The sequence below is a fragment of the Cicer arietinum genome, chromosome 1 (assembly GCF_000331145.2).
Source record: "Cicer arietinum cultivar CDC Frontier isolate Library 1 chromosome 1, Cicar.CDCFrontier_v2.0, whole genome shotgun sequence".
Taxonomy (NCBI): domain Eukaryota; kingdom Viridiplantae; phylum Streptophyta; class Magnoliopsida; order Fabales; family Fabaceae; genus Cicer; species Cicer arietinum.
Window position 1 is genome coordinate 54,178,558 of NC_021160.2, and position 27,025 is coordinate 54,205,582.

The window sequence follows — 27,025 nt, forward strand, 5'->3', positions numbered from 1 at the left end:
TTTATTTTTGTCTTTTATCTATTTTAAAATTTATATTAGTCATTTATTTTGTTTAAACTGATAAATTAACTAACATTTTCTTCAAAGTAAAGATGCATTAGCAAAGAAACAAACAATAAAGTTATAATGTATCATGTTAACAGTGATAACAAATGAGCTACAACGATCTCAATAAAAAATTTGTGCATTCATGAAAGATAGAGTGGTGAGATATTTGAATGGAACTCTTGTAATCAAAATACATATGTACAAGTCTAAAAATATATATTTCATATAAAAAAAGCAATCACACAATCAAACTATTTAGTATTGGTGAATGTCATAGTAAGATAATCAATTTTTGTAGATTTTTTATTTTTCTAGAAATAAGAGAATTTTAAAAAATATATAAAACTTTTTAGTAAACTTGCGATAATAAGACATCGCCCCATCAGCATGAAAGTAAGACTAAGGAGTATAGTACTCTTTTGAAATTGGATAGGGGAAAAGAATACTATAGTCCATTATCGTAAGGAACACCTCTGGAGGGAATCCAAGAGTCAGCATCTAAGAGATAGGAAGCAGTGAAAGGTAGTGCTTGATTTGGATGGGTAAGGAGTGTTACACCAGGCCAATCCACTCTACCATAAGTGTTAGAACCAGGCCCAACATTCTGAAACTCCACATAGGTGACCTTATCGGTGGGCTGGCCCGGCATCTCTTCCCAACCTTTAGGATCCACCATGGAGTCTATGTAAGATTGTAATATAGCAACTGTTGAATAGGCCCTCCATGGACGACCCAAGGTGGCATACACCTCTGATTTTCTGTCCTCATCCTCAGGTGACATGCTGAAATTGCAACGTTGGAATGTGAAACCTGTGTTCTCATATGGATCCTCACGTGACTGAGCGGTGAATGTCACGTACTGTCGATAGCGTGCGTAAACCATACAATCTTGAAATACCGCAGCAGCGTTGCCGTAGATGAAGTCGACGGTGCCGTAGATATCACAATTTTTGTAAAACTGTCTACCGGAAACCGCCCACAAAGTGTCTTGGAATCCTTGGATGGAGCATTGAAAGAATACGCTATTGTTTGCTTCGTTCCGAACGGCCACTGCAGCGCTTGCATCTAGCCCTGCCGAGTTCACAAATCCCATGTTTTGTGCCATAAATCCTTCTCCACGGATGTCTGCGCCCACATTTCCATTCAAACATTCGTTCATTAATTAATCACTCCAATAATAGATTCATTCTCTCAAAAATACACTATTCATTCATATACTTCTATCTTTTTAATTGGATTTTACGATTTTATCAAATCTTATCATGCTTCTGCCAGAGTGGATTGTAAGTGAGTATAAAAGCATGCATACCTATGGTGGAACCATTTTGGTGAGCAAGTATAATTGTGTGGTTTGGACCATCTCCTAGGAGCTTAATATTAATCTTGTGAGGTGGAATGAGAATGTACTCTTCATAAATGCCTGCTAAAACGTGAATTGTGTAAAGTTCGGGATTCAAATCCGGGGCATTCGCGATAGCTTCACCCACGGTTGTATAATTTCCACTGCTCCCATCTTTGGATACTATAATATTATTATTAGTACCACTACCAAGGGAGAAGAAGAAGAAGAACACTAAGGCGTGCATGAAACTTGATTTTCCTTCGCTTTTGCGTGTGTATATACGGAATATATATATTTAATTAATGAATTGTTGAGTAGTACCATTTTTCCTGGCTGCATGCTTTCAGCATATATATATATTCGAAAACGGTTATTAGCTGAACCTCTTCTTACCTTCACAGGAATTCGAAGAGTAAGGTTGGCGCGCGCGGGGGTCCAAACAACTAACAATTTTTGACCATTCACTCGTACCAAACACACACACTAGCTCTATAATACTAATACTTATGCCACATAGAGCTTCTATTTTCTTTCTACATAAAAGAATTAGGGAATAATCCAATTAATATAAGTAGTAATGATTCAAAAACTTAATTAAATTGCATCATATTAATAAATTTTTAACTATAATCTGTTTCGAACTAGTTTTTCGAAAAAATAAGTTTAAAATTCTTTTGATGAAAAATTTTTGGAAAAAGAATTTCAAAATTCTTTTGACAATTTTTTTCGAAATCTTTCTCGAGAAAATTTAGTAAAAAAGTTTTAATTATTATTTGAAAAAAATATCAAAAAATATCAATTAAATTTTTTAATTTTCATTCATAAGTTTCGATTTTCAATTAAGATTTTTTGTTGAGTAGTACAATTTTAGAGAAAATATTTTTTGATTTTTTGTCGACAATTTTCAATTTTTTATTTTTTTGAAAAACAAAGTTTTAATATTTTCTGAAGAAAAAAAACAAATTTCAAAAGTTTTCTAAAAAAATCTTAATTGAAGTTAAAAAAGTTTTAAAATAATTAAACTAATTATTAAATTAATTTTAGTTAACTAATTTATTTTAAATATGTAATACAATTCATAAACCATTAATTGATTTGATTTTTTTATACATTGCAATATAATTTATAATATAATTTAATTAATTATATATTTTGCACACACACCCTGTGAATTAATCAATATGTTTTTGGGAGGTGCCAGCTAGCTGAAAAGTGCGTTGATAAGCTTAATTATAATTAAAGAATTGAGAAATGCTCTGCTCTGGTATTAATTATTTATGTTACAAGTAGAAAAGCCGTTGGTAATGAACTCCTCATTTGTGAAGACGTTAACAAGTAGTAGTATTGATGACATTAATTTGCGGTCCTTATATCATCTAAATTACTACTAGTTTTATAAATTAACTTAAACTATTTATTTAATTAAGCATCCCTTGTGTTAAAATGAAACATCTCCTATAGAAGTAGGCTTCTATCGACTGCAAATGATCCTGGATAATATGTTTTGGTAAAGAATATTAATTTGTAGAATTATAAGTTGTTGGAAGGCGTTTGGTCCAATCCATTTATTGTGATAGAGACCCCACCCCGTCCGTCCAAGTGAAGTGGTAGATCGATTAGAAACATAATTGGAGTTTGTTTGTGAAGAGAATGGGCCGCAATGAGAAATAGAGGAAGAGGCCCATGTGAAGAAAAGCGGGAAATGATGATGGTGAGTTGCGCGCGGTAGGTGAATTAAGGATAAGAAGAAGACAGAGGTCCATTGGAATATGATATAATATATGATGAAATTGAGGTAGGTAGTAAGGTCACCGAATAGCAGCATAGCGTCCTTCTAATTAGGATTGTGTTTTTGGTTGAATTGAACCCACTAACTCACTCACTCATGACTCTAAGTAATGTTAAAAGTTAACCCACCCCACCAAGGAAAATAAATGAATTGAGTAGGGAGGGAGAGTTTCAATTTTCAACATCCATCCATCAACACATACCTAAAGTAAAGTAAAAACGCTAAACCACTCACATTGCACCTCACCAACTATCTAATCTCCCCTTCACCAACTTTGACGTGGAACTTCCATCTGTGCCCCACACACATTTCAATAATATCGAATTTGCCCCTCACCAACAACAATTGCGGAGCCGTAATCCCTTGCTATTATAAACATAAACATGATGATGATGATTAAACAATGCAAAGAAGCTAGTTGAGTTGTGTCGTGTCGGGGTTCCATTCCAAATAGTATTTCATTCATCTCAACAAGTTGTTAGATAGATTGAACTCATTTTCATTTTATTAAGTCAATGGCGCTGGAAGAAGAAAAGGAAATAATTTTCAGGTCGAAGCTTCCAGATATATACATCCCAAACCACCTTCCCCTCCATTGTTATTGTTTTGAGAACCTCTCAGAATATGGTTCACGTACTTGTCTCATTAATGCACCCACCGGAACACACTACACCTATTCCGACGTACAACTCACCTCTCGTAGAGTAGCCTCCGGTCTCCACAATTTGGGAGTCCAACAAGGTGACGTCATCATGATCCTCCTCCCCAATTCCCCTGAATTTGTCTTCTCCTTTCTTGCCGCTTCTTATCTAGGTGCCATAGCCACCGCCGCCAATCCCTTCTTCACGGCGGCAGAAATTGGTAAGCAAGTAAAAGCCTCCAACGCCAAGTTGCTGATAACACAAGCATGTTACTACCAAAAAGTGAAGGCGTTGTTGAAGGTGGAGAGTGAGGATGATGATGTGATAAATAATAATAATAATAATAAGAAGAAGAAGAAGAAGGTGGTGTTGGTAGACTCTCTCTCTAACGTGGATGATGATGATGACGACGACGATGTTGAGGTGCATTATTTCTCAAGTGTAAGCGAGGGTGACGAGAATGAAGTGGGAGAAGTGAAGATAGAAGGTGATGACGTGGTGGCTCTTCCGTATTCATCAGGAACAACAGGTCTACCAAAAGGTGTGATGTTAACACACAAAGGATTGGTGAGTAGCATAGCACAGCAGGTGGATGGAGAGAATCCAAATCTATATTACACATGCGATGATGTCATACTCTGTGTGCTTCCTCTGTTTCACATTTACTCTCTCAACTCTGTTTTGCTATGTGGACTTAGAGCCAAATCTACCATTCTTCTCATGCCAAAATTCGAAATCAATGCCTTCCTTACTCTCGTTCACAAACATCGAGTCACTGTTGCACCTGTTGTTCCACCCATTGTATTGGCAATTGCTAAATCACCAGATCTTCAAAACTATGATCTCTCTTCAATTAGAATATTGAAATCCGGGGGTGCTCCACTTGGTAAAGAACTCGAACATACTGTAAGGGCCAAATTCCCCAACGCAATTCTTGGACAGGTACCTACCTACATTCATTCTTTTTTTTTTATATATATATTTTTTGTTATAGACTCCAAACCTGTATCTACAATTCAAAACTGTTGCACCAAATCAGATATAGTATAAGATCATGACGCAATCAAAAATGAGTTATGTATGCAGCTAGCTACAAATAACACTCGTGTTGGACCGGTCGATATAAGACAAAATAGATTGCGTTTATTCATATACTAGTGCTATTTAGTACCCAAAAAATACTACAAAGATGGGATGGCAATTTAATTTAAGGTTTCTCAAACAGTTCTCTCTATATTTAATAGAAAAGAAATTAATTTTAAAACTTTACTATCACTTTCTTAGTATTTCCCCTGTTCATATATAGTAATATTATTTAGTCATAATTTCATCTTTTTAAATCTTCACTATCATAATTTGATTTTTACTAATTAAATTAAAAGATAACATAAATTAAAATTGAATTCTTATGATAGTAAAGTATGTTGCCAAATAAAAACTGCAAGATATAAATATTACGTTTTCATATATCAATACCATGATAAATTATTCTCATTCTTTCAATAAATAACAAATGAATGTCAATTAATAAACTCATGTGATCAGCTATTTGTTGTTTTTTATGGTTATATGTCAGTGTCAACGCCTGGTTACATCTTTATTTTCCACATCAGTTTTAACCACAAAAGTGTCTTGTGTATGAAACTAATATTAATTCTTATGCCTGGGCTGCTTTGTTTGTAAGTTTATGTTAATGAAAATGATTTTTTTTCAAAGTCATCTCATCAATTTCTTTCTAAACTCGCAAACAAAGCAGAATTTTTGGTAGATTTTTTTTATAGAGAACCAAGTGGAATACTTGTATTTGTTTGTTTAATTAAATAAATATTTTCTGTACCATGTTTTATTGATTGCGCTCTTGTTGTACTACTATCATGTTTTTTGGGTTCCTTAATTCTATACTGTTTGCGTGTACGGTTTATTCTATAGTTTTGTTTGAATTTCGTCAATTAAAAAGTATAATAATAATAATAAGGAGTTAAATTGAATTTAATAAATGGATGATTAAAAAATGAAATTGGTAATTACAGGGATATGGAATGACTGAGGCAGGGCCAGTGCTAACAATGAGCTTAGCGTTTGCAAAAGAAGCTGTGAATGTAAAAGCAGGTGCATGTGGAACAGTTGTAAGAAATGCAGAGATGAAAATTGTGGACCCAGAAACCGGTCATTCTTTACCTCGAAACCAATCCGGTGAAATCTGCATAAGAGGCCACCAGATCATGAAAGGTCATTCATTATTCGTAATACCAAAAATCAAATATTATTAGTAATTTAACGGTTGTAATTAATTGACGATATAAAATTACTTACATTAATGATATATATATAGAAAAAATAAATGAAACTAGTTAGTTGTTAGTTTAGGAACGTCTATAAATAGACTTGGTAACCATTATCCGACTTTGATTTGAAATTTTAGTTAAGAAAAAAGCAAAGTTTGATTTTTCAGTGTTATTATGTTGAGGCAAACAGTTACTAGAATACATACACATTAAAAGAAATACAATAAATAGTATAGGGGCATGGTGGTATCATATAGTGGCGCCGAATATTGAATTAAAACGTGAATGTGGAACAGAACATGAGATGATTGTTTGTTACCAAAAAGAACGATGCATGATTAAATAAATAATGAAAAATTTGTAACAAAATGTTCAGGTTATCTAAATGATCGAGAGGCTACAGAGAGAACAATAGACAAAGAAGGTTGGTTGCATACAGGTGATATTGGATATATCGACGAAGACGATGAACTATTCATTGTTGATAGATTGAAGGAATTGATTAAATACAAAGGATTTCAAGTGGCTCCAGCTGAACTCGAAGCTCTTCTTCTTTCACATCCCAAAATATCTGATGCTGCTGTTGTTCCGTATGTCTCTCTTGTTACTTCTTAATTTTTCATTCATCTTAATTAATTATTGCACCAAAATTTATTATTTTCCTTAAATTTATATTTCAGAATGAAGGATGAAGCGGCTGGAGAGGTGCCTGTTGCATTTGTGGTGAGATCAAATGGTTACACTGACTTAACCGAGGATCAAATTAAACAATTTATTTCCAAACAGGTAATTCTTTTTCAATATTTATTTTTAATATAAATACGCATTATTATTATACTATTATTATCATGCTATTTGCAATTACACAGGTCGTGTTTTACAAAAGAATAAATCAAGTATTCTTCATTGATGCCATTCCCAAGTCACCGTCTGGCAAAATCTTGCGCAAGGATCTCAGAGCAAAGTTAGCAGCACCTCTTCCAAATTGAAACATTCACAAAACCTTCAACAAACGTTTCAAAGGGAACAACGTTCGTGCTTTCACGCATATTCATTCATACCATATGTAGAATTTGTCTTGTGTCAATGGTGTAAAAATTAATGCAAGAAGGTGATCATAATAAAGAATATATAACAATTGTTAGTATTGTAAGTAGAAAATCTACGTGTGTATCCGATTAAATTTTAAGTTTTTATATCCATGTATATGAAATTCAAATAGATATATCGACGAATTTCTTCTAAATATTTTAAAAATATTAAAGAGAATTGCAATATCTTTTCTATTTCTACCTTATATACCATATAATTTACCGCGAAATCATACCATAAACAATTTTTTTTAACTTATAACAACCTAAATTAAGTTATAGAGAATTATACCATGGTTGTCCATATATAATGAGCAGCATTTTGTTTTATCTTGACCGTTGGATATTACACATTCATTATGATCTTATATATCTTACAACGTGCACACCATGTCTTTTCTATCCATCTTCCCTCTCCTCTTCTTCCCATATCTTCCACGTTCTAATTAAGAATGTTTGATTGGAGGAGAATAAAAGTGACGGAAAAAATTATTTTAAATATTAATTAACTGGTTTTGTCACGATTCAAAAACAAAACGTTGTGACTTGCGTACAAGCTATACTCCTAGTATGGCAATCATATCAACTAACTTAATAATTAAACAATTAAATCGTTCTCAATAACCATTTCAAAAATATATATACTTTTTCTCGAAATTTCGATAGAGTATTTTATGTAACTTCAATCGCTTAAACTCATGAACTAATCCATCTCTAACACTCTCCGGAAGAAAACGAGCCATGAACAACTGAGAGAACTCTCTCCATGCTAACAGAGGTAACCCCACTTGTCTACCATGTGACACTATATCAAACCAATCTCGGGTCACACCTATTAGCTGAAATGATGTCAATTCCACTACTCTACCTCAGAACAACCCGATGCTCTCCAAAGCCGCTCTAGACTATCAATGAATTGTTGTGTGTCCTCCTTCGTACGAGACCCAGAAAAAGTAGGGGGTTTAAGCTTCATGAAGTCTGATAAAATAACCTCAATACCCCTCGTTGCAGTAGTCATTTGATACTCAACTTGTCTAACCTCTTGTTGATCACTGAGATTTTCATGTCTTTGATTACCCTCTTGTTGTTGTCCTACGACAACCCCAACAAGTTGTTGCACAACCTGTTGTAATTCATGCAGACCAACAGCAAACTCTTCCATGGTTGGAGTTCCAAGCCTCCTTCTAGGTACTTCAACATCGGCATCCAAGCCACATCCGCCAACATTAGCTCTACGCTTATTTCGAGCACGAACTGAAATACGACCTCGTTGACGAGTGCCTTGAGTTTGGGCAATTGACTCATCAACAATTTTCCTTATAGTAGGATTCCTAGTCTTTGGTGACATTCTCACCTAATCATAGAACATTGATCAAAAATTGAACAAGACGACAAGAAAATGTGGAAAGATAGTGATGATGAATTTAATCACAGATTCAGACAACAGATGAGACTCTCATAAAGTACTAATAGCCCTTGCAAGCAAGTTGTGCTCGGGTACACAATTTACTGATAAAAATCTATTATCACCTTATGATCGAGCTCTGATACCAACTTTGTCACGTCCCAAAAACTAAACGTCATTATCGGCGCACAAGCTATACTCCTAGCCTAACAAGCATATCAACTAACTTAACAATTAAACAACTAAATCGTTCTCAATAACCATTTCAAAAAAATATATACTTTTTCTCGAAATTTCGACAGAGTATCCTCTGTAACTTCAACGTTCCCAAATTCATAAAATTCTTGTTTAACTTTCAATTCAGTCATAATTTTAAAGAGTAAAATCTAAATATTCAGTACATCCCCCAAAAAGACTTTCTAGACTCATAATAGCTGCAAATTACATTAGGACTCAATAGACTTTACCAACAACAAAAAAGGTCCTCGATCAAAGAGGCCTACCAAAACAAATATGATCGAAACCTGAATCTACTAACAGTTTGCTACTCAACTGCTTGCGAATCTGAAAAAAATAAACAACATGAAGGGGTAAGTCACAAAGACGTAGTGAGGAGACAACAACCACCACCAACAAGAAGGGAAACACAAAAAGACACGAATAACTGTTTTACAATCTTGTGGCGATTATGCTATACACATAATAAAATCATTAAACTAATAATTTAGTTGTTCAAATAGAAATACTAAAAATTCAAATAACAGTGAAGCGAAATCAAAAAGAATAACCTTAAAATCATCATAAAAATCAAACAAGTAAAAATACAAATTCTTGAGAACTAAGAAGCGGTTTCATCTCATTGATAGCCCTTTCCTCCTAAGGGTGTCATTTCCCTTAGGGGTGGCTCCATATAACGGATAAGCTTCTCCTCTCAATCCCGCATCATCACACATCAATTAGGGAGCTTACATCTCGTTGATAGATCTCATCCTACGGATGACATTTCTCATAGGGGCGGTTCCATCTTACGAGTAACTCTCCCTAATCAAAACGAGGTAACTAGGTGCACCTAACGCCGTTAACGTATTTCATAATTTTAACAACGATTTCTCAAAACACGTATTTAAAATCATATCTCATTTCATCGTAATTCATGAAAAACATATTCAATCGCATAATAATTCAATATTTAAATACTTTTAACTCATACATTAATCAAACTAATAACATATTATATAAAAATACCATTAAAATAAGTAAATGAAGAAAATGAGATAAATTTCAAAGGTTGTATTCCCCAAAATTTTAAATAAATACTTTAACATAGAAATTGAATAAAATAATAATTATAGCATTATAAAAATATATGACGATGACCGTCGTCGACTCACAACTATGAAAAATCGACTATGTTTGTTCTCCAAAAACTCTCAGAGTAGTCAGCATGACCTCAGCTGTCAAATCTGAGTATCAAAAATATTTTCAAAACTTTAGAAAAATTATTCTAAAATTTAACTAACTCTAGGAAACTATAAAAATTATCTAAATCTACTCTAAGCACAAAATAAAATTTATAAACAAAATTACATTTTTTTTTAGAGATACTTACTAGCTTTAGTGTTGTGTATTTATCTCAAAGAGTCTCAATAAACAACTTTCAAGAAGTGAGTACCTTTATACTTCCTTGACTCACTAACCATAACCCCCAAAAATCCTACCCAAACACTTGTATACCCTCTCTATGGGTTTAAGATTTAAGAAGACTAACTTGTGATTTTAAGTGAAAAGAAGAAAAGGAAAGAAAAACAACAAAAAAAAATGAAAATGAGGGGTAAGGTGAAGTAGCCGAAAGGGAGAGAAAAAGAAGGAGGAAAAGTAAGAAGAAAAAGAAAATGAGGTGGAGTTGGTTTTATTTATTTATTTATTTATTTATTTATTTATTTATTTATTTATTATTATTATTATTATTATTATTATTATTATTATTATTATTATTATTATTATATATTGTTTTTGTTTTTGTTTTTGTTTTTAAAGACACGGGACGTGTCAGGTTTGTTCGATTGTTTAGAGTGGAGGGAAAGTAAAATCATTAGATCATTTAATTATATGCTTAAATATTTGATTTGTTTTATATGTTTGCGTCTTTCTTATTTTCAACTCTGTAAGTTTTTTTTTTTTAATTTAAATCATGTAAGTTTAATTTAGTTTTAAAATCATCTCTACTGTTAGAAAAAAAAAGCTTATGTGGCAACCGGAGTGGCATGACAGTCTTTAACATGGTATAGTTGATTGTATGTTAAATAATTGACAACTAGGTATATGTATGAGGACTAAATAAAAAATTCTCAAATTTGCAAAACTTAAAATATGAAATCCCCTTAATTTATTCTTATTCTCTTTTGTGCAATTTAAAATTTAAACTATTTCAAATCTTCATATGCTTCTTTGTCATTCAATCATGACTTCATCTTCGTGTGCAACAAACTCAAGTTGTTTTCAATTTGTCTAAATGCAGATGTAGGTAAACAATGATATAAAATAATACATCACATCCTTAGTTGTCAAATATATAACCAACAAATAAATAAATTCATTCCTAAAAAAAGAAAAAGACATAGAAAGAGAAAAATACATCACACGCAAACATAAACAACAAATAAATAAACATTAAAAGAACAAACAAGAAACCCTATATATTTTCCCACAAAGAGAACAGGAGGAACAAATAGGGTATTGAAATCATACCTTCAACCTCTCATTCAGAACATTCTTTCCTTTAATCGTGTTTCAAAAGATGGTCATCCGATGATGGTGATTCAGTAATTTTGATTCGATGATGGTGATACGATATTGGTGATCCGGTAATGGTAATGGGATGATAGAAAAAGGAGGAAAGCAAGGAGTGAGAACTTTAATCCCCAGACTTACTTAGTTTCTAATTTTGGATAGAGAGACTAAATCATAACATTTTCAACTTAATTTTATTTCTTTTTTGATTAACTTCATTACTTAATTTCATTTTTTAATTATTTAATTTATTTCATTTAATTTATAATAAGTATCCATCAAACTGTCATGTCACTACTCCGTTTGTCATATAATCTTTTTTTTTTAACAGTAACTATTTTAAAACTAAATTGAACTTACAAGATTTAAATTAAAAATTAAAACTTATAAAAACAACAACAACAAAAGATAGAATATATATATATATATATATACACGAATCAAATATTTAATTGTTAATTATTTGAGGATCTTTGAATTTTGAAAGGAATCACTTTGGTTCCATTCAATAGATCAAATATATAGTTTAATGTTCTTCTTATTTTATTGTAATATTTAGTAGTAAATTTTTGTTCCTACTATTCGAAAGAATGTATGTTTCACATGTTAACCTTCTCTTTAGTATTCATTTAATGAGTGTTTTTATTTTAGGGTTTTCGTTATATTTCTTTTATTCAAATGAAAATGAACTCTTATTATTCTATCCAAAAAAGAGTTAACTCATTATTATTCAAGAAATTCATATTACAATCACAGGTACTTAAGAATAATTGTAAGGAACACAGTAGATATACATTTTTGACAAAACATTAGGCCTAGCAAAAAGCAACCTCAAACTTGTTGTATCTAGCTAGAATATTGCTACATTCATCTATAATAAAACTACATTCAGATCCATTGATTTAGTATTGTACATAGAGTTGTCAAAAAATTTAATTAAAAGATGACGTTTGTAACTCCCCAAGTTGATGTCCATTGTAAGGATTGAAATAAGTTTGAGGTTTTAGTTATAAACTTTGTGTTTTTCGATTAAGCTTTCATTCTCGTATCTCATTAAATTTAAGGTTTAATTCCTATAAAGGTTCTTGATCTATTTGATATTTTTCAAATACTAAAAAAATATGATGGATCCTATCCTAGAGTTGTCAATTACTTGTAAATTGTAATTAGGTCTCTAAACTAAAAATTTATTAATTAAATCTCTAAAATTTTAATTAATTTATAATTAGGTATTTGAATTTAGGGACACAATTATAATTTATTTAAAAATCATTTCAAAGTTTACAAGAGACTTAGCTACAAATTATTCAAAAGCTTAAGGACTTGATTAAACTTTGTTAGTTCATTGTAAATAAATTATTAATATATTTAAAGATCCAATTATAATCATTTTTAGTTCATAAGTTTGTTTTAAAATCTCTACATAGTTCACAAACTTTTAGAAAAATTAAATCTAAATTTAAATATATATTTTTTTTTATCTCATATTAAATGTCTTATTTATAATATTTATTTGTCTCTTTATATTAATGATAAAATATTAATTACTTTTTCGTCAATATACTTTTTTTATAATAAAAAAATTCACTAATATACTTTTTTTAGTTAAAAATTTATTAATAAAAAAAAACAAACAAACAACCCCTTCAAAAAAAAACTATATATTATAACGTCCTCACATCTGTAAAAGACTTTTTTACTAACAAAGAGTTATTATACAAATTAATATTTATTGTCTTCTTGATATCTCTACAATTTATTTTGTTACAATCTCAATTCATATAACTAATCTACTAACTACAATTAATAAAAGTACTTTAATAAATAAAATTTGTTTTATTATTGAAATTAATACAACTAATCATTTTCAATAAATTGTTAATAACACTAACGCAAAAGAGTATTACTTCGCCAAAGTTTGAGGTAAACAACAGTATGGAAAGCAGTCATTTTTCTAACAAAAAAAAACGAATTTAAATCAAAAAAATCTATAATTTTGACGCAAAAGAGTATTACTTCACCAAAATTTGAGGTAAACAAGAGTATAAAAAGCAGTCATTTTTCAACAAAAAACACGAGTTTGAATCAAAAAGATCTATAATTTTCTAATAATTATTGCAAAAACTCATTTAAAAATTTAAAATTAAATAACAATCAAACATAACATGTTCTACTTCACTAGAGACCAGATAATTTTATAAAAACTAACAAATATATTTTTATTTTATAAGAACTAAAATTAAAAAGAGATAGTGTATGTTAAAGCGTGTATCATTGGTGTGTATTATGGTTAGAAAAAAAGTAAGGACCCTGATAAAATGAATGAAATCTATGGAAATAGAAAAAATACAGATTAAAGAATCCTTTCAAAAATCCAATATAGTACAACGCTGAAAATTTCCAGTACAGTGCATTGTCCCTTTTCCCACCCCATGTTGAATGCAGGCTGAAGATTTTTTTTTTTGAAAATCTTTCAAACAAACTGCTTACTAACTTTCCGGCTTTCCCAGTAAAGAAAGGCAACATGGACAGCTGCCAAGCAAGCACTATATTTAGTCATCACCTGTACCAGATTCCACAAGCAGAATTAAAGCGAGTCCTATGCATATATGTCAGTAATAAATTCTATAAACATCATTAAGAAGTGTTTCAATTTTATAAGTAAACTTCCTAAAGGAAAATTCCAATCATTTGGTACACAGGTTGAACACGACTAGAACTGAGTGGTGCCAAACTGAGAAGCAAAAATGTGGACAGCCCATGTTAGGATACACTACATTTACCAAAATGTAAGCCCCTCTCTAGTAGATTATATCATACAGGGATTGGTGAACAGAATCCCATATGCTTGATGCATGGATGTGCCATATCAATAAAATACAACAGGGGTGCATTTTGACTTCAGTCTTCCAAGAGTTGGAGGTACAATTCTAATTCTAAATGTAAACCAAGGAGGGGGAAAAGAATCAATTTTAGCTCAATCTTTTGGAAAGAAATTTCTATAACTGAAATATAATAAAATTTCCATTTATCTCCAAATTAATTAGGAAGTATTTTATTTTTTACAGGAATTAGGAAGTATTAAATAGTTCAATAAAGAAGAAAAATACTATAAGTTTTTACTAAATTCAACAATTATTCCTTTCTGCTACTTTTAGCTTGTTCAGTGATCAGATGACACATGGCATTACCAAATCCATTTTTGGTATGGCATTCACGAACTACACTGATGGTTCGTCCAGTTTCTGAATGATCTAAATTCTAAGAACAGAGAGTTCATACCGAACAGATAAATTATATGCATATCTTGAGAGGTCATAGGGAAGAGACAGGTGAACAACAAACTAGACATGCTGGTAGTTGGAAATTTTTTAGCATTAGGAGAATTATAGATTCATCTATAGCTTCTGCCTCGTGATAAAGTCTACTATGAATCTAGGTAGTATGTTAACTGCAAACTCACCACTTTTTGGGTCTACATGTACGAAAAAACTGGCAGCAACTATAAGATAGCATAGAATAAGCATCAAGCCTTTAAAATAATTTGAGGTTCCTTCCTGCAAGGATAAAAGCAATATAAATAATAGTGGAAAAATATGAAGAAAAATACAATGCAAAGACAGAGAATGCGACAAACAGCTCACGCATAGACTAAAAAGTGTACTTTGACTCTAATCAGCTTAAAGAACAACAATCATGCTTTCCAAACATATGTACTTAATCTAGTTGCAATTTTATCTTATAAATTGAAGCCTATATATAGAGGCAATCTTCGTCATTGTAAATCAGAAAACATTCAATCAATCAACATTAAGTTTTCAATATCTATGTTGCAAGATATGTGCTTTAAAAATAGAAGGCTCTGAATGAGACTATCTGCGTAAGAGAAATAAGTTAATATTCCATATAATGGAATTAGAAATTGAAACACTAAACATGCATTCTCATGCGTGATGTTGCTCCAATTGCTTGATATCCCATAAGTAACACATTTAAATAGATAATAATATTGAAGTACCTGGTGTATTGTATCTTACTTTGTTTCCAATTATCTATCATAAACTTACGAGACGCCTAATCTAAAACCAAGTATTGATAATAAACGATGTTGAGTTGGACGAAAAATAATTGATAAACGTGTGATGGAATCTGTGTCAGAACAATATACAAAGAAATGAGTGCCTAATGCCTGTGCATTTAGGGGGCATATGGTATTAGTGAGTCATCTTAATCCATTATCTCCTCAACATATCCGTGAGTTTAAAAAGTGTAACAGCCCAGTCCTTACCGTTACCAGCATTGTTAAAAAGAGACACACAAAAACAAAGGATAATGGAATTTAGTATCACACATAAAACACAAAAGCAATTTAGTATTTTTCTACATTCTTACTTTTCACTAATTTTTTATTTATATTAACCGTGTAAGAAGCTTCATATATGACTTCTAGATCAAACAAATGACAATTAATTGATGAATTCAGAATTTTGCTGAAGTCCCTCCATCTCTCTTTAGTCATTTGGAATTTCCATTCTACTTCCATATATAAGACATGAATTTTTGGCTTGATTAAACTTAGAAGAGAATTAACATCTGTCCATTGATTGCAAATACAGTGGGGAAACATCGACAAATGCTGTCAACACAATTTCATAGGGCCAAATAAGAATCACACACCTGCATCATAAATGCAACTACCAGCACAGTGATAAAAAGTGTGGCAGTCTCGAAGAGTTGAAAATTCAAGTCCATTTCTTTTCCCATGCACCATCCAACAACCACGCAGAAAGGGATCTACAATTTTCAAGAGAATAAGAATCAACTTTTTCCAATACCAACATTCTGTTCTAAGAAGTTAATTAACTTGAAACATATTTCTATGACATGGAGAAATCCAGGCTAGCTTATTCACAGAAAGATATAATAAATGTATACGCTAAAATAACTATTTGATAACAGTTCAAGGCCGCACCACAAACATAGATATCTGTGTTGATGATCCAACTGCAACTCCAATTGTGATATCCTGTGAGAAGTTGAATCCATTAACAGATTAAACAGTATTCATAGAATGAATGTAGGCTTTGAAAGCACTTACTAGCTTGTCCTTTACGGCAAACATGATAGCACTTGCGTGCTCTGCAGCATTCCCTACTATTGGAAGCAAGATGACACTAATAAAAGCCACTGACATATTCAACGATTCAGATGCTCCCTGAAAGATGCCAGAAGTACAATGTTTATGAATCAAATTAAGAGTTGACGCAATGTCTATTAACGTTTATCAACAAGGACGTGAGTGACAGATGCTACAAGGTATATAACTGCGAATGACAAAGCAATCATAGCACAATTTGTTAGAGTGGAGTAATTACATCCAGGCAAAAATAGTGTTTTACAGCGCAACATCCAACCCAGCAATAGAGAATATGTTGATTATGTTAGCTAAGCTTTTTGGCAAGGATTAAAGTGTGTTTAAACTCTTCATCCTCTGTTTACAACTTTCTTTATCATGAGTTTAGAATCTTCCTCGTGATTTCCTATAATATTCTGTTTGTATAAAGTAACATTGTTATTTTAGGTGATATTGCGTTGGGCTTACATGCTTCTTTCACTTAACAAAAATATGGGGTATAAATGAATCTTTTCATTTGTTCTTTGACCAGGGTAAACCACCAACATGGCTCTATGGCACAGTACAAGACAACGGATATGTACTATGATAAGCAAACACTAACAAGAATAAACCTGAATTCAACATTCCACAAGAATACCAAATAACGGAAGATTAATGATTGAGAAATTCTGAAAATTGCTGTATAGCAATACCTCTATGGCATCCACAAGATATCCAGACAATACCGATACCCATGCTGTCAAAATAGCAAGCCAGATTATCGCTTCACATTGAGATAATTCAAGTTCTTCCTCCTCGTCAGAATTTTCACTTGTATCTCCTTCCTGTATTATAATTTATGGAGATTAACTGTAAAGGAACCAATGGATGATAAAGAAAAACTGCATACCACAGGTACAAATTCACTCAGATAAACTCTTCTGTGTTCTGAAATATATATAAATATATATTTAAACAAGAAAGATTTCCCATTTATAATAAATACAAAAAAAATCCACTCATGCTGACATCCATCAAGATGCTTAGATGAAATATCAATAAGTGACTCTATGAAGTCTAATTGGGAGTGATAAGGTGGTTTGGTGATTTAGGGAAGGGAGGTTGAAGTGATACGGAGGTCATAGGCTCAACTTTGTCTACTAACGAAATAACAACCAATATGCAGTCTAATTTGAGGAAACAAAATAGAATGATCATGGCCCTACGATTTCCCCTTGTCTTGAAAAGTCCATCAAAATTCCATTGAAGTACTAACCATCACAAAATGTTGTTCGTCACTTCTACCATTTTCACTGGTTTTAAATCACTCATTTGGTAAAATTCTCGCCGACTAAATAAAATATGTGGATATAGTGATCCAAATAAAACCTCTCAAAAGGCATCCTGAATTATTGACTATTCCTTTTCTTTGGTATGTGCATTAGTAGATGATAGTAAGTTTTTAAAAATTGTTGACATACACATAATATAATAAATGCATCTTTCATCTGCTAACTCGACTCAAACTTGTATCTAGAAGGTCTAACCTGTAAAATAAGGCCCTACTAGCAAAATGGAGGTCGGTAAATGTGTTAACATTAGTCAACACAAAGTAAAAAGACAACGACTGAATGAATAAGTAAATACCAGAGTTATAACAAAAGGCAAATATACATATACATATATATATATATATAAATGATTTCTTAAAAGGATGGAAAAAAATTGATAACAAGAGTAAATGGCTTCACATGCAGAGCATGACAAGTTAATTATTATAGATGACAAATCTAAGATAGTGTGCTACGAAGAAACATAAAATGGGTGAAAAGAAGCAACCTGATCAACTGGACTATAAAAATTCTGTTGACTTCTAAGTTGAAAGAAAAGGTAGCTTGCATAGGCCAGTAGCATTATACAGCTGCTAAATCTTGATAGAGATAAGACCGACTTCCCAAGATGAACCTCTGAGTGAGTAAAGTGAAGCACAGCAGGAAATAGTATTCCCATTACAGCCATCAACAGCAACCCCGAATTGACAACAGCAGCTGCCTTATTGAAAACCTGAAGTTTTTTGTAGTGGACAATCCCACCAGTAAAGAATGCACATCCTAGAACTAGAAGCATATTTGACAAGATTGAACCAAGTAAAGATTGCTGAACAACCCTAATCATATCACTTTTCAATGCATAAATAGATATAATCATTTCAGTTGCATTGCCAAACGTGGCATTAAGCAAACCCCCAACTGCAGATAGCAACAAAAGGAGAGTTAAATAGAGAAAGACAAAAATAAGTGATTAGTAGCAAACAAAAGTCAAAAGGTGATGTAACAATTGATCTAGTATTAAAAATAGAAGCAAAGTATGTATACCTGTTGGTCCAGTGTAGAAGGCAAGCTGTCTGAATGAGAGATTAGAAAATTAGTAGAGAGAGATAGAAAAAAGGGTTTGAAGTTTGAAGTTTGAATAGAGAGAAAACATACTCGGTAGCATAACCTAGACGTTCGGCCAAAGGAGCGATACCCAATAAGGCGAAGAAGAAGACCCATACATGCTTTGCGGTGGTAGTATAATGTAGGAAGATGGCCAAGGGACCAAATGGTAGCAACAAGTTAATCTTTGCTTTGATTAAGACAATATATATACTCTTGCTGATTCGTCTTGTTCGTGAATGGTTGAATTTGGGCAAATTAACTGCAGTTTCGAAATTAAAAGTGTGATGTTTAGAAGAAGAAGATGATGAAGCAGCAATAGCAGCAGAGGGTGTAGTACTGAAAGGAGTCTCCTCGTCGAAATCAGTGTCCATCTTGACCTCTGCAGAAACAGAACCCATCTGCAACTGTATTAAGTATGAAAAGGAAGCATAGATCAGATAAGATGAGATCAAACCAAATCAAATCAAAATTAAATCAAGTTTACCTACCTGTGTAAGCCAGGATTGGAGGCTACAGCAGCAAAATCAGTTGTTTATTTTGTTGAATCTAATCCACCACTCTGCCTCACATGAATGAATGAATAATAAATCTGGAATCTGTGATTGATTAAGAGGAAGGAATGAATGAAAGAAGAAAATGGAAGCAGTGAGTGATGGCTGTCTGGCTGGCTATTGGCGTTGAATGGCCGGCATGTGGGATGGATGTATGGATGGATGGAAGTCACACCTGAGAACGAGCGCCCGAAGCTTCCACGAAATATCACTCCTTCCTTTTCTTCCTTTTTTCAAAATTATTATTATCATTATTATCACGCCTAATATAATTAATTAGTTAGATATTTTACACCACAAACATTTTTCTTTTCTTCCTTTTCTTTTCTTTTCCTTTCCTTTCTTCCTCTCCTCTCTTACCAATTATTATTAATTTATTATATAATAATTGTTAACAAACTCCATAACATAATCTTTCTAAATCTATCCTCTGTGTCTACTCTTATGACGGCTATACATCCTTTAAATTATTACATGAACAATCTTTCATTTAGTAAACACCTTTTATAATTTGTTTTTTACTCAATGTTACTTTTTTGTGAATGGTGTCTTATTTTACAGTAAAATATAGCTGTCCAGATCCAATTCACCACTTATCAGAATTAATGTTTTTTTTTTTATTAGATCAATTATTTGAGTTAATTTGTTAGAGCTTTAATATTGTTTATTAACACCATCTTACATAATGTGTAATTTCATGATATTATTTATTTATACTGAGTAAATTCAATCGCATTTTAAACTATAGAATCATGATTAAATATCATGTAAAAAAAATTACATTAATACTATTTTTAGATTAATATTTTTAATCATTATAAACTATTAACATTTTGTTTTTATCTTTATAAAAAACATATATTTTATTTCGTATAAAATCATCTTGCAAACAGTTTGTTTCTTTTGTTAAATTAAAGTATATTTTTTTGATATTTTTATATAAATATATTTATAATAATATAAAAATTTTATCAATAAAATAATCTTACAATTTAATTTATAGATTCATATTTTTGTTACTTATCTTGAATTTGTTTGCATTTTAAAAAAAATTATATTTAATTTTTTTAAGTTGAAATATTTTGTTGAGAAATTTTTTTTATAATATTTTTAATGTAATTGTAAAAAATTATTCAAAAATTAAAAGTTAAAAGATAATTAAATATATTCCTTTTTCATATAAATTGATATAAATTAAATGATCTTCCAGATATGCAGTAGAACTTCAATTTTCACGATCAATACAAATTTCTTACCATGTATTCGTCAAAACTAAAAATTGAAACTTTGAAATAAATACATATTTGGTGTGGTGCACCGTCAAAAAATACATACACTTAAAATATTTACTGAACTGAATCTATAAAAATTAAAAGGTATGCTTTTTTCCAAAGATTAAAAATATAGTATCAAAATTTTATTGGGTTTACAAACTTATTTTAACCTACATTTTTTTTTCCAATCTGTTTTAGGTGTATCAATTGTTAAATTCGTTTAATTAATATTTTTTTATAAATCAGCCATCCAAGCTAGTGTATTCAGATTTTAATAACGTTAAAACAATAGATATTTCTTTAAAAAAACTTAAAACAGTTTTTTTACAGGAAAAAATTATAACATCATTCAATAAAAATCAACTTATTCAAAATAGATTGTATTGTACCCTTTATGAAAATTGAGAAAGGAAGGAATATTGTTAGTTAAAATAACACTAATAATTATTTATACAAATGTCTCCGAAATAATTTAAATTTTACTGCTTAAAGATTCAAGATCATTTTATTTGTCTTGATAACTTTATCGTTTATTCCTTTTAAAAATATAAAAAGAATATAGTATATCATTCATTGTTTTTATTATTTCTTTCACTCTCATTTACTACAAATAATGTTTAGCAAATTCTCATTTACTACAAATAATGTTTAGCAAATATATATAAGATGGTTGTTAATCTACCTTTCAATATTTATTTAAAATAAATAAATAAATTATGAATTAGAACTTCCGATGACATTATTAATATCAATTTTTACCAATAGATTAAAATTTTATACTTTCTAATTTAAGAATTTAAGAATCCAAGTTTGATATTTGTAGTGAAGACTCAAGATTGTGATAGGTGTGAATCCTATTCGGGTATCTAGAAGTTCTATTTAGTTGTTTTATATCAAAGGCTTCCGATTCAGATTCCTTGCAGTTGAAATAGGCAGCAATCACACCCTAATGGCATCAGTAATCGTCGTTGTTCTAGATGTGTTCAAGGCTTTGAGTAACTTTAAAAAAAGTGCAAAACTTTACACATATTTTTTTTTATTCTCTACACGTTTTCTCATGTTTTTAGTTTGTACCGCTATACAACAACAACAACCAAAATAAACATGTCCTATTAGTAAATTTATTATATTTCTAATTTCTCACAACAACCTCATACACTACATATACAGTATTAACAAATATGTGATTACGTTGCCATACTAATTATAAGGATAAGTATCGATTGCCTTGCGTTCAGTTAGGTGCCAACATAAGGTCCGCGAATGGAGACTGGTGGACCATGTGAATATCTCCATTCTCCACAAGCTAAGCATCTATCAAGTTCAATGCTGTTTTCTAGTGTACAAAATTTGCAAGGCCAAACTTTGTACTTTGAAACATCTTTCTGCTTCTCTGTTCCACAGGCTTCACATATCAATGCCAATGGCTGCAATAAACCAACTCATCAGCAGCAGAATTCATTTATATTTAATTAAGGGAGTACCATTATTAAAAATCTCTTGAATAGCTTTTTGAATTTGATCACATAACAAAGATCACACCTAAAAAAGTAATCCACTGGACAATGTTTTAGTTCCAAATGCACTAATTAACTAAACCACTTCATATAATGTGTTTTGGAAAAGGAGTGAGGGGGAAAAAGTAAAACATAAAAACTACTCGACAACTTTTAAGCATATTATATTATAGATAGCCGTCAATTGATATGTTTTTCAACAACATTATCTGATCAAGTGCATTAGTTCACAGTTGTGAATACAAAGTTGTCTAAGTACAGTTACTCATTTCAGTGTCAAAGTTTAAGTTGTATCCACCATTTTCTTTTATAACTGGAAAAGATTAATCAAGCAATGTCATGCCTCCTAGCAAAGCTGGTCCATTAAATTGTTTGGAAACATCTGCAACTGCGAATTACATGTGTAGCATATATTCTGTTGATGATGATCAATATAGATTTAAGTACCTGTTCAAAATAAAATCCCTGGGAAGAGAAGAAGCTTACCTAGTCTTGAACACTACAATAACAATAGTTGGCTACATTCATTTGTTAATTACTAATTACTGAACAAAATGACACCACATCATTTCCCTGACCATGAGGTTCTGTAACCCTTTTAAAATTTAAATCATCTACTTGCTAACAAAACATATGGGTACATCTATGATCTAACAACTTACAGTACCACTATGATAGAAAGATCCTGGTTCCTTTAAACAAAGTTTATCCTACAAAAACTACAGCCTGCCTATACCTCCTCACTTATCAAGATAGCTTGCAAAATTTACCCATATCAGCAAATGCAACAAGTGTCAAGGTATAAAGTGACATTTGAAAGATCTCTTTTATTCTTCAATATGAGTTGAAATTGAATGGAGGTTGCAGATTGCAAAATCAAATTGACAGGGTCAACTTATTTGTCATGGTACACAACAATGAAGCAGAAACATTGGACAAATCACATAAATTAATATAAAATCCAGTCAGTCAAAACAATAATTTTTTATGCATTCTATCAATCTTATAATTGGCTGTAACAAATAAAAAAGAAAGTAAACTCTGACATTGAGATGAAAATGATACACTAGACGAGTGGTTACACAAGGTAACATTGGATTAGTAATACAATCATAAGAGAGAAAAAAAAATCAGATTAGTTATCATTGCAGATAAGAAGATAGAAACTAGTATTTGGCAGTTTGGGGTTTTGACATGTATGGAAAAGACTTGTTAAAGCACCGACCAGGAACAAATGGAGGAGTTCCATAACTAAAGGTAAAGGAAGATTAAGGAAAAGTATAGATCAAACCATTATGAGAGATTTAAAACCAAATGTTCCATCCTTATTACATAATGGTAGTTGTTTTTGTTGTATCAATCTCGTAATCAAACAGATAAAAAAAAATTGTACCTTATTTAACAGAGTGCAAGTATTGCACTGCCATTTTGCTTCCCCGGTTGTTTCCTTGGCCACTGCAAATTGAATACCTGGAGTCTGAATAGATCTAACAGAAGGTCCGCATGAACTTCTGCCCTCCTGAATGTAAGTGTCTCCCCCTGCAGACTTTGACCCGCACCACATGTCATCATGTAGTCTCCTTTCAGCAGCCATGGCAGCAGCTTGTATCGGACTCAGAGCAGACTTAATATTGTTATCACCACCTACACGCTGAGGTCCAGAAGGCAGCAAAACTCCATGCTGTGCTCTGCTTTCAGCAGCAGCCATTGCAGTCTGGCGAAGTGATGACAAAGGTGGTTGCTGGAAGAATCCACCCAAACGTCTCCCAGAAAGGTCAAATCCTTTCCCAGTGCCACTGATCCCTTTGACCATCAATTCTTCACATTCCTGCATTCAAATAGGACCTGAACTAAGAAAGCAATTCATCTATGATAGATACTAACAAGAATGTGCACATATATGAAAAGGTGGCAAGACAACATAAATAAGATCCTAGTTGAACAAAGTACTATTACACAGCAAATCAGACCAGGAAAAAGATTCCACTTTTGATTCAGCAATGTCTATCAATGACAATCTTCTTTTGAATTTTATCAACACGAAATGTCTTTAACTAGGAAAAATATGTAGCGAGATATATATGTGCTGTACCCTCTAGAAAACTGCACTAGTTTTTCATCTATATAGACAAGTAAAACCATGCGTGCATCAGCAGAATATTGCAGCATGAATGCATACCATTGCAAAGCACATGCTATTTAAAGGTCATCATAACTCAAAGAAAGCATTTGAATATATAGACAGGGAGCAAAGCATGATTACCTTCCTGATTTCATCCAAAAGGTTATAAAAGTCAGCATTGTGTGGACCATGTTGATTATGGCAAAGCTCATGCAACATAGTATCAAGAATTTGTTCATATGGGAAGAAATCCCACTCCCGGTTAGGCTTGCGTAGTCTCAGCTTAACTTCTGCACCCGGTCCTATATTTAGCCCTAAAAGGGATGGATTGGCAGGACTGTATTGTAATGTTTTAGACAAATAATACTGGCAGGCACACAAGTGTAAGTGTGCAACAACTAAACATGAAGTGAAGGGAGGTAAATGAGAAAGTACCAGAATTCAGAAAGAACCTTAACTTTCCATTTTCTTTTAGTCATAATGGGTTGCACCTGCTTAGCTACTTTTTGAAGAATCTTACTGGCTTCATCTTCTCCAATTATCTTAAGAGGCTTAATTTCCCAGACCTTGTTGAGATCATTAAGATCCATGCTAGCTGGTATCAACCAATTAAGGTTGGCTGTGTAAAAATAAAAAATTATTTATGTTGTGCAATCAAAGATATATATGTAGTATGCTATTGTTGGGTAGTAGTCAGTGGGTCAATAATCAAATTTACAAAACCTAATTAAGAATCAGTTATCGGATGCTCCTACTACCTATAGTCTTTCACAGGCCAGAAGATTGAAAAACATCCGAGGGCAGATAGTTGAATCCAGAAATAAAAAAATAAGGTCAAATCCTCACATACTATTACTATTACAACTGACCATAATTGAAAGAGTAATGAATATGATGCTCGACAATTCCCGTAAACTAACCTCGCTGAGTAAGCGCCACTCAATTGTTGTTTCGTGTTCCCTTCAAATTTGATTCCATTCGATGTGCTTTCACTATGTTTGGTAGACAAGAAAATTATATATACTTATATAATATGGGTGAAACTTTCTACCGGAATAGGCGTAGCTTGTTAGGACATAGATAAACACAGTCACCGCCCCAAGTTTTCAATTACTTTTTTTAAAAATATTATTGTTTTTATTTTATTTATACGATACAATATATTTGTCATTCTAAAATTTCTAATAAAATATTATTACTTCTATTTAATTTATAAGAGACATTTGAGTTATAATTTTGTCAACAAAAAATAATATATCATATATTTTATCGAATAAATCAGAATCACGTGCAAATATGATCCAAAATTTTACATTTATAAGTTCTATATCAAATTCTAAATTTACTCTTCTAATTCCAATAAACATTCTTATCTATATTTCTAGAGATGAAAGTATAAGGTGCTCTCAACTTCTTATCTATATTTTTAGAGATGAGGATAGAACGGTGTTCTCACATCAATTGTAGAATTGTGATTTGATATAGAATTTGGAATAAACTTTTAGCTGTGAATTTGATTTAAGGTATGGAAGTAGTTAAATTTTATATAAAAAAAATTTTATGTTAAAAAAATTGAAAAATAATTATTAATTGTGACAAAGTTGTGAAAACTAAATTATATAAATTTATAAGATAATTGTAGTTTAATATATGTCAATCAATGATAAATTTTGACTACACATGACATATGGTAATATATATGCTGATTAATATAGATATTGTGATGTATGTTGTGGTAATTTTTGAATCTATAACCGGTGTATTTTAGTAATAGAATTGTTTTTATGAGTTAAATTGTGGTTGTGGGGTTATCGTTGTCTAAATGTATATTTGAGTCTAATATGTAAAGGTGACATGTTATCTATGCATCTTTTCTTGTTACACGAATTAATCTAATCAAATAACATTCATCATGTAGATTGTATCATTGTCATGACTCAAAAGTTAAACGTCGTGATCGGCGCATAAATTATACTCCTAGTCTGATAAGCTTATCAACTAACTTAACAATTAAGCAAATAAATAGTTCCAAATAACCATTTAAAAAAATATATCTTTTTTCTCAAAAATTTCGACAGAGTATCCTCTATAATTTCAACATTTCTAAATTTATAAAATTTTTGTTTAAACTTCCAACTCAATCATGTTTCAAAAAGCATAATCTAAATATCTCATACATCTCCCAAAAAGGCTTTTTAGACTCAAAATCGCTGCAAAATACATAACGACTCAACAAACTTAACAAAAAAAAAAAGTCTTCGATCAAAGAAGCATACCAAAAAATATATGATCGATATTTGAGTCTACTAACAGATTGCTACTTAGTTGTCTGTGAATCTGGAAAAAAAAAAAAAAAAAACTAAACAACGTGAATGGCGTAAGTCAGAAAGACCTAGTGCGAAGACAACAACCATCATCAACTAAAAGGGAAACACACAAAAACACGATAAATTAAATTAAAATCTTATGGCAAATATTTTAAACAATAATTTAGCTATACACACAATAAAAAATTTAAACTTATAATTTAGTTATCTAGGCAGAAATATTTAAAATCCAATTCATAAAGAAGCGAAATCAAAATGAATAACCTTAAAAAATATCATATGAAATCAA

General features: G+C 31.4%; 4 protein-coding genes across 10 annotated transcripts; 1 reads left to right on the forward strand and 3 right to left on the reverse strand.

Annotated features, from left to right (window-relative positions):
* Nucleotides 1-351: 351 nt before the first annotated feature.
* LOC101490520 (pectinesterase-like) lies at nt 352-1,723 on the reverse strand. The gene is made up of 2 exons (XM_004486535.4): nt 1,358-1,723; nt 352-1,173 (listed from the first exon to the last, which is right to left on the reverse strand). The coding sequence occupies exons 1-2, from the start codon at nt 1,632-1,634 to the stop codon at nt 494-496; spliced, it is 957 nt and encodes a 318-aa protein (XP_004486592.1). The 5' UTR covers nt 1,635-1,723; the 3' UTR covers nt 352-493.
* Nucleotides 1,724-3,568: 1,845 nt separating this feature from the next.
* LOC101490844 (4-coumarate--CoA ligase 1) lies at nt 3,569-7,391 on the forward strand. The gene is made up of 5 exons (XM_004486536.4): nt 3,569-4,762; nt 5,851-6,049; nt 6,482-6,695; nt 6,786-6,891; nt 6,975-7,391. Exons 1-5 carry the CDS (start codon nt 3,695-3,697, stop codon nt 7,092-7,094), a joined length of 1,707 nt encoding a protein of 568 aa, XP_004486593.1. The 5' UTR covers nt 3,569-3,694; the 3' UTR covers nt 7,095-7,391.
* A 6,314-nt stretch (nt 7,392-13,705) lies between these two features.
* LOC101489659 (vacuolar cation/proton exchanger 2-like) lies at nt 13,706-19,715 on the reverse strand. 3 transcript variants are annotated; one of them, XM_004486532.4, is made up of 10 exons: nt 19,434-19,715; nt 18,994-19,349; nt 18,883-18,911; nt 18,347-18,756; nt 17,221-17,352; nt 16,490-16,606; nt 16,364-16,417; nt 16,069-16,185; nt 14,855-14,948; nt 13,706-13,954 (listed from the first exon to the last, which is right to left on the reverse strand). In XM_004486532.4, the coding sequence occupies exons 2-10, from the start codon at nt 19,341-19,343 to the stop codon at nt 13,944-13,946; spliced, it is 1,314 nt and encodes a 437-aa protein (XP_004486589.1). In that variant the 5' UTR covers nt 19,344-19,349; nt 19,434-19,715; the 3' UTR covers nt 13,706-13,943. The 3 variants fall into 3 exon arrangements, with proteins under 3 accessions (XP_004486589.1, XP_004486590.1, XP_012571569.1); XM_004486533.4 differs by having other exon boundaries at nt 18,994-19,324; nt 19,434-19,689; XM_012716115.3 differs by having other exon boundaries at nt 18,994-19,343; nt 19,434-19,574.
* Nucleotides 19,716-21,766: 2,051 nt separating this feature from the next.
* Nucleotides 21,767-25,507, reverse strand: LOC101488900 (DNA-dependent metalloprotease WSS1-like). 5 transcript variants are annotated; one of them, XM_004486529.4, is made up of 5 exons: nt 25,330-25,502; nt 24,845-25,028; nt 24,551-24,746; nt 23,681-24,115; nt 21,767-22,197 (listed from the first exon to the last, which is right to left on the reverse strand). In XM_004486529.4, exons 2-5 carry the CDS (start codon nt 24,997-24,999, stop codon nt 22,009-22,011), a joined length of 975 nt encoding a protein of 324 aa, XP_004486586.1. In that variant the 5' UTR covers nt 25,000-25,028; nt 25,330-25,502; the 3' UTR covers nt 21,767-22,008. The 5 variants fall into 5 exon arrangements, with proteins under 5 accessions (XP_004486586.1, XP_073223761.1, XP_027187300.1 ...); XM_073367660.1 differs by lacking the exon at nt 25,330-25,502 and adding an exon at nt 25,168-25,320; XM_027331499.2 differs by lacking the exon at nt 21,767-22,197 and adding an exon at nt 22,414-22,752 and having other exon boundaries at nt 25,330-25,507.
* Between the last annotated feature and the right edge of the window lie 1,518 nt (nt 25,508-27,025).

Bases quoted from the DNA above. Each gene is read 5' to 3' on its own strand.
- LOC101488900 (XM_004486529.4), bottom strand. From the start codon at position 24,999: ATGGATCTTAATGATCTCAACAAGGTCTGGGAAATTAAGCCTCTTAAG. The intron at 24,116-24,550 runs GTAATCATGCTT...ATTTGAATGCAG, and splicing joins TTTTGGATGAAATCAGGAAG to GAATGTGAAGAATTGATGGT. The intron at 22,198-23,680 runs GTACAATTTTTT...GGTTTATTGCAG, and splicing joins CTTGCACTCTGTTAAATAAG to CCATTGGCATTGATATGTGA.
- LOC101490844 (XM_004486536.4), top strand. From the start codon at position 3,695: ATGGCGCTGGAAGAAGAAAAGGAAATAATTTTCAGGTCGAAGCTTCCA. The intron at 6,050-6,481 runs GTCATTCATTAT...CAAAATGTTCAG, and splicing joins AGGCCACCAGATCATGAAAG to GTTATCTAAATGATCGAGAG. The intron at 6,696-6,785 runs GTATGTCTCTCT...TTTATATTTCAG, and splicing joins TCTGATGCTGCTGTTGTTCC to AATGAAGGATGAAGCGGCTG.
- LOC101489659 (XM_004486532.4), bottom strand. From the start codon at position 19,343: ATGGGTTCTGTTTCTGCAGAGGTCAAGATGGACACTGATTTCGACGAG. The intron at 17,353-18,346 runs GTTGCTTCTTTT...ATTATAATACAG, and splicing joins TTTATAGTCCAGTTGATCAG to GAAGGAGATACAAGTGAAAA. The intron at 16,418-16,489 runs GTAAGTGCTTTC...AACTTCTCACAG, and splicing joins TTGCCGTAAAGGACAAGCTA to GATATCACAATTGGAGTTGC.
- LOC101490520 (XM_004486535.4), bottom strand. From the start codon at position 1,634: ATGCACGCCTTAGTGTTCTTCTTCTTCTTCTCCCTTGGTAGTGGTACT. The intron at 1,174-1,357 runs GTATGCATGCTT...ATGTGGGCGCAG, and splicing joins CCAAAATGGTTCCACCATAG to ACATCCGTGGAGAAGGATTT.